We start from the raw sequence: 7,993 nt of genomic DNA on the forward strand, positions 1-7,993 counted from the left end.
AACTATGAAGGGAAAATGTTTTGTACCAAGATTTTAACACTAAATTAGGGATATGACTTATACATGAGTAAGTACAGTATATTACATTTTAATTATATATATGTATATACATATATATATATTTTGATGTTACCAGTACCGTTATTAATTTCTCTGGTGATTCAGATAAACAGCCTACTGCTGGTACACACTGCTGGGAAACAACACAAAATCTGAGTAAGCTTTCTCATCTAGTTTGTAATCCGACCAAATTTTATTTTAGAAGACTTCTACCTCCCAAAAAAAAAAAAAAAAAGAAAAAAGAAAGGAAAGAAAAAGAAAAGAGAGTTGTTTTGTTAAATCAATTTGTTTTGCCAGTTGCTATATTTTTACATGTTTCTCAGGGTAGTCCTACATGTTTGAGTATGGGGCTTCACATGTGGCCGTTGCTTTTGCAAGAAAGCAAGTTACATGCACACACATACCACACCATACACAAATATCTCTCTTTTCCACTTGTGAGTATATCTCTAGCTGACTTAGTAACTCTCTTGCTTGGCAAGGACCTTAACATGTTTTTGCTTCAGTGTTTTATCTCCTGTGTGTATCTATATTTGGTGGGATGGACAAGTCCCGAGATTCACTACCGTCTCTCCATTTCCATTTTTATTCACCTTATTTCTTTTTTTTTATTGTCCTTTCTAAAATTTGATCAATGAGTTTGTAGCAAATGCTGTTAAATGAATCACTATTTTTTTCTTTTTCTCATGTATTGTGACAGATATAAAATTCTTTGTTCTGATTTGTTGAAGTTTTGTTTTTTAAATATTATATACACTCCTTTATATCATTCTTGCAGGGAGTGCACAGTGAGTATTTCAGCCCCACTCTCATCTCTTTTCTACAAGCGTTTACACTAAACTTCAACTGTTATTAATTTTCCATTGTAGATTCAAGAATCTCATTGACTATCACAACACCTCATGTCCAGAGCTGACTTGGAATGTGGAAGAGGAACTGGGAAAATACAAGGTTAGCGCTTAATATTGATCTCTTTGTAGATAACAGAAAGGCAATTTGGACAGTAATAACAGCTATGTGTAAACATTACATGCAACTCCTCTACAAGAACCTTTTCTGTACCCCACTTCTCTCATGCTTTAACCCCTCGTCCCTCAGCATAAAACTAACCCCATCCTTTTGCAGGGTTTGTAAGTCTTGTGAGTTGCATGGCAATTTCACTAGTGCCAGTGGCACAAAAAAAAAAAGAAAAAAAAAAGAAAATGACACTGCACATGCTGTAAAGTGGTTGGCATTAGGAAGGGCATCAGGTTGTAGAAACTATGCCAAAGCAGGCATTGGAATACAATGCAGTTCTTGGATGCATCAGATCCTGTCAAACAGCCAAACCCATCCCAGCATGAAACATCATCATCATCATCCTTTTATGTCTATTTTTCATGCTGGCATGGGTTGGATAAATAGATACCATTGCATCAGCCAGGAATCAAACCTGGGCTGTCCACATGACAGGTGAGCATTCTACCAGATGATTATCACACACATACATGCCACATATATTACTTTATTTTCCCCTTTTTTCTTTCTTGTGTAGATCTTGTGCAGCCAAAATAGTGGGATAATTCTTAGTGACATAAAACGGTAGTTGAGGCTTTAATGAAAATAAGTTTCTAAGTGCAGATTAAAATTAGTCAACAAAACATGACAACATTTAAGAGCAAGGTTTTATGTGACTGTGAATACAAGGTTATTTTAAATGCCACATGTTTAGAGTGGATAATTTTGCTGTGATAAAAATGAGAGAATAAACAGAGTTTTTAAGTGAACTGACAGAGATGAGTTACTGTTTGTTGTATTCATTCAGCTAAGCATCTACTAAATCACATGTTGAGATGAACTGAACAAAGAGTCTTGCTTGAAGTATAGATGTTGTCAATGCAACGGATGTGAAAGAATGTGTAGCTATTCTGTGACATTTGGATTGGTTTTGTAACTGTAAACAGTTATTTAAGCTGCATTGGTTTGTGTGTTTAATAGTTGGGCATTCACTTATCTACCCTTGTTCATGCAACCTGTGTGAATTTGGCTTAGTCGTGCTAAAACACAAAAAAATATGTAGCTTGTGGTAGCTGCTGATAAATCTATAAATGGCTTGTGACAAGTAAAGCTGTAAATTCCCAATGTATCATGTCCGTTGGAGAAGTTGGATTTACAAGATTACAACACTGGTGTGTAAAGAAGTGGTATGTAACTTCCTAAATAGTTGTCTATCATGGCTGGTAAATAGTTGTGCTAATTGATCAATTCACTATGCAGGTGTCACCTTATGCACCATACCTTGCAATGATGGCTGAATGAAAAGTGGGAGCCATCAAAAAAAGCTATTGCAGTGAAAGCTGTCAAGGAAGGGCCTTCTGAATGGGGCAAGGATCTGAAATATAAAGGCATTCAATTCTGAGATAAGGGGTGCTGAAACCCATAAAGCCAAATGTGTGCTGTGTCTTTATACACTTGGAATGGTCCATAAGTTGTAATAAAAGTAATAATTTCTCTGAATCAGTGTTGTAAACATCTAGGCTATCTTAGCAGCATTGTAGGCCCCTGAGAAAATCTAATGTAATGGACCCAACAGTATTTATTTGACAGCAAGGCAAAGTATACATAGACCAGAATTGGCCCCCTAGATCCATGGGGCCTTGAGGCAACTGTCCAATGTGCTCATACCTCAAGATGGCACTGACAAACAGTCTACATTCTTTTGAATATAGCAGTTTTAACAGCTTGTGTTCTTGAAAAGGAAAGCAGACAGTAAATTTTGGTATGAATTTTACATCTGCATACCCTTGTCACAAATAACATGGTAACATGGACAGATGCACATGCTCACACACACATTATTGCTAAAACTGTGTTACAGACACTAGAGATTCTTTCAAGTAGCAGTTGTCTAATTTGCAAATATTAAAGCCCCCTCTCCCCATGCAATACTGCTTTTTTTTTTCCTCTTTGCATCCCTCTTTTAATGCAAAGACAAATTGAGTTTGCATTGATATAATTCTGTCTTTACCAGGATGTTGAATATGTTTAAAAAGTGGGGAAAAACATGTTCGTTTTATTAAACATGTCTATTTGTCCACCCATTTTGCAATCTTCACAACCTCTTCTCTTAGTTGATTGAAACCCCACTCTTTTCTCACCTTCCTGTGAAAAACACTGCTCTGGTGTCAGGAAATATTTCACTTTAGGTGAGTCACTGATCTTCAAGACACTTCAAATAAGACCCTCCACATAACAGTACAATTCACATTTATAGGACTGCTGTGCACACACACACACACACACACACACACACACACACACACACACATCTCAAACTGAATTCAAATTATAACCATTTGATTGCTTGGTAGAAATTCACTCATTAATATACTACAACCACTGGCTTAACAACGTACAGTTACTTCTTTCACTGTTGCAATGGCCTCTTTTCCATTGAAGGAAATGTCATCTGGCTGGTGACTTTGATGTGGTTGATGTTTAATTTGAATTACTGTCAGCTGATGTTTGAACTAGATGATGTATGAAGGCAAACATTGGAAAAAAAAGAAACAAAGAAAGCGACCAGCCTTTGTTTCATTCTATGTCCATTGTTTTTGTGATGTGGTTCCTGGTGACACTCCTTAAATGTTTAATTGAATGCATTTAGGTCAAGGTAGAGAGTTCACTGCTGTGTGTGTTTGTGTGCATACACACACACACATACACATTAATAAGATATCTCCCAGACAGCAATACTCTTACACCTTACGATACTAATAATCTGGCGTTAGAACTCAATTTACAGCTAATTTTGTTTTCCATTCTTATTAATTTAATTTCATATTACACTCTGTAATTATGTGTGTGATATTGAACACTATACTCTAAATCATCAACATAATTATGTGTGTCTTCTCTTTGTATAAGTAAATACATATCTACTAAATGCTTTTTACAATGCATAGGATTATTAAATCACTGTATGAGCTGTAGATATTTCTCTCTTTCTATATATTTATCTACTATGATGTGTGTATGTACATATATTTACTTGCATGTATATTTGTATGTATATATGAATACATACACACACACAATGGACTGAATGACAACATTGCATACGCATGTCTAAATAATTTTCTTATCTTGGATACATATTTATTTCAAGTTTTGTATATATGTACATATTTGTCTATATAAAATCAAAATAAGCAATAAGGATATCCAGAGGTAATGCAGTACGATTGTTTCATGCGACTCCATTTAATTGAACAATGTAAACATTACATCAAATATAAAATGTAGAGCAATCTTCAGCTGCACAAAGACATAGAAATTTATTTGTGTATATATGTATATATGTATATGTAATGGTAAACTTACTTGGAAATGGATGCGTGGCGTTCAATTAACCCTTTCTTTACCAACCCGGCTGAAACCGGCTCTGTCTGTTAGTACTGCCGGTGGCTCGTAAAAGCACCCACTACACTCTCAGAGTGGTTGATGTTGGGAAGGGCATCCAGCTGTAGCAACTCTGCCAGATCAGATTGGATCCTTGTCCAGCCATCCGGTTCACTAGTCCTCTGTTAAATTGTTCAACCTATGCTAGCATGGAAAGCGGACGTTAAACGATGATGTTGATGATATATATATATAAGCCTATGTATATATATGTCTATGTATATATGCATATGTATATATACATAGATATACATATAATACATTAATATATATATGTATATATATATTGTCCAACCCATGCTAGCATGGAAAGTGGACGTTAAACAACGATGATGATGATATATATAATACATTGAAAGACTGCTTGAATCTTGCTTGCTTGCAATGTTACTCAGCAAAACTGGTGCATAATCGGGAAAATTTTATGAATTAAGTCCCTCCTGAACTGTAAATATGAATGGAATAAAACAAATTTCCTGTAAATCAGACCAGTGGTTGTAGAGATACTAGTTGTTTTCACAGTATAAATACCTAAAATGGTTTATAGTAGGAAAAAATTCTGAAAGTAAACTTTACTTGAAAGGGAAGTAACTCTTACTTTTCGATTAGACACAATGACTTGATGATAAAATATGATTTGTTTTTTACACTAAATATTTCTCTTTTTGTTTTTGCTAAACACAATATGTTAATCATTTAGAAATATTTTTAAGGGAATGTGATTTCAAAAATGTGAGTTGTGTGTACAGTAACTATTTATAGTTTAGTCTTCTTGAAATAGACAGTATGTTTTTATTAATTAGTTTCAACTGAATACTGTTACAAAAATTTATTTTGGCAAATTTTAAAAATATTTTAAAGTGAAAATGACCTCAAAAATACGGTAAATATTTTGTAAAAGACCCATTTGTAACCTCAGTGTAAAATAATTTTTTCTATAGGTTTTTTTCGAGTGCATTCAACGTATCTCTCCTCCAAAGATTTTACTGCTATTTCTAGCAGACCCTGCTGCTATGTAACAGCTATTTGCAACAAAGGACCCAAAATACCTCTCACGTGGTTGAGGACATGCAAGAAATAGCAGCCAAATCTTACCTTTTCTGGGGAAAGGAGCCGTTTACACGTGATTTCGATGTCACATTCATTGAAAGCATGCGAAATATCCTGGGAATGAAAAAAAAAACCCCACAAAACAGAACTTTGTTGCTGGGAAACTCAGACTTTCCTGGTGACCCAGCGGGTCAAGGGTAGTCTAGTACAGTGCTACTCAAAGTGGTAATCTGCAGACCAGTGCTGGTACACGGAGAGTTGCTAGAAAAGAAAGAAGCATTGTAAAATGCTTATGTAAAATTGCATTGTTTGTTTACAAAATAAATATAAGATAAAAAAAAAAAATTGTCAACATTTATTATATTCATTATATATACTGTTTCCTGTATAAATTAATATTACTAAGAAATATTACTGGTCCCTGATATAAAAAAAAAACAAAAAAAAACTACCGGAATGCCACATCCGATAGTTTGAGAAGCACTGGTCTAGTATATATTATATATATGTATGTATACATATACATACATACGGATATATATATATATATATATATATCCATACATATATAATATTGTATGACTGCTCCCCACTACCCACACCCCCATCCTATTTTTCTAACCAGTTCCTACACTCATATTCTTGTTACTTGTAAGTATACCCTAACACTACACCATCTCTCTTCTGCTCTCTCTTACATTTTTGCTGTTTCTTACTCCCTCTTTCCCTTTGGTCACTCTCTCTGTCTCCTCTCTCTCGCTCACTGGCTGACCATGTACCTCCTCTATATCAAGGCATGTATTTCTGCCTCTATTTCTCTGATACACTCTAACCTTTCATCATTTGATACTGGTTTTTCCTCTTCCACAGATTCCTTCCATTTTTAAGTATCGATACTTCTTAGTGCAGCTGTCTTCATCCATACACATCACATAACCATACCAGCGTACTTTCTCTTGCACACTACTTCTGATGCCTCTGATACTCAATATTTCTCTTACCAACTTTGCTCTCAGAGCATCCTCCTCCACTGCTAATTTGGTCACCTAGGTAACCAAAAATATCTACTACCTCTAAGGATCTCCCTGGGAACTGCCACACACAAAAACTACTCTCTCTGTTAACCTTCTTGTGGTTCTACGATACCTCATATGTGTCCATAGTTTGCCCTGGGTGCATTGGATGGAATTTCTACCTATACTTTTCCTACATGTTATATTGGGTTATTTCCCTCAAGGGATTAGTTATTTATTTGCTTCCCTGTTTACTAATATTTCAGTCTTTACAAAATTAACCTTTCGTATCAGACCTTGCTTCGACACTTGAAATTTCTTTTCTAATTCTACCATAGTTTTACTTACAAGAACAAGGCCATCAGCATAGAGAAGCTCCTATGAGTAACCAGTTTTTAATTCCTCTGTTATGGCCTGGAGGACTATGATAACCAAGAGTGGGGCTGAGAACTGAGCCTTGGTGAATTCCTACCTGCACACTAAATTCATTACTCATTGCTGACTTTCACCTTACTAACAGCATTCTTCTAGATATCTTGGACAGCTCTCACCAGCTACTCATCTACCTCTAGCTTCTGATGTGACCACCAGATGAAGAAGTGAGGGACTCTGTCAAAGGCTTTCTCCAAATTGATAAAAGCCAAGTACAGTAGTATATTTTTTGCTAAATACTTCTCCTGCTGTTGGCTTACTAGGAAGATAGCATCAGTAGTGCTTCTTCCTGACGCAAAACCAAATCCTAACCTTAACCTACAAGAGATGTAGGTTAGCTCACTTCTTAATAGACTTCTATATTAACTCACTGCCGGCTAAACATTTCCTCTACTCCTTCCTGTTTTTGTTAGCTTCCTTTACATTGTAAAATTCTCTCATGTGAGACTTTGGTTCATTCAATCATTCATTTGCTAGCTGCCAATTATAAGATATGGAAATTGTTGCTGATTTTTCTCTCCTTCTAAATATGCAATATAACATTTCTGCTCACAAAAGCTGTGTATAAATCCATTTACTCACTCACTCACTCATTTGTTTCACACACGTATGTACACACACACACACACACACACACACTATATATATATATATATATATATATATGTCAGTAAATAGTGGGGTTGTGTTAACTGCATGTGGAGAAATAATAGGAAAATCAAAAATAATAAATAAGGCAGAATGCTCAACTGGAAGCATATTTTAATAAAGATTTCTAACCGGCTTTCATTGCAAAGCAAATTTTCAAGAAGAGGGAGAATGAAAATGTTTTTTACAAAGAAGTACAAAATGAAGAAAATAATATATAAAAAAATAAATATACCAATACATTATATTGTCTTTGAGCTTTTGAAGTTCAATGGTAATTCATGTATATAATGGTTGGAAAAATAAGGATGCATGAGAATTGAGAGTTGTGTTAGGTTTAAAGAAAAGGG

General features: G+C 35.0%; 1 protein-coding gene across 1 annotated transcript in view; it reads left to right on the forward strand.

Moving 5' to 3' along the window:
* The window catches only part of LOC106880920 (adenylosuccinate synthetase), a 53,265-nt gene that overhangs the window by 35,098 nt on the left and 10,174 nt on the right, over nucleotides 1-7,993 (forward strand). Inside the window, exon 7 of the mRNA XM_014931089.2 lies at nucleotides 930-1,011. Within this exon, the coding sequence (XP_014786575.1) occupies nucleotides 930-1,011 (82 nt within the window). The remainder of the gene's footprint in view (nucleotides 1-929; nucleotides 1,012-7,993) is intronic.

This window comes from Octopus bimaculoides, chromosome 11, assembly GCF_001194135.2.
Source record: "Octopus bimaculoides isolate UCB-OBI-ISO-001 chromosome 11, ASM119413v2, whole genome shotgun sequence".
NCBI classification, from domain to species: domain Eukaryota; kingdom Metazoa; phylum Mollusca; class Cephalopoda; order Octopoda; family Octopodidae; genus Octopus; species Octopus bimaculoides.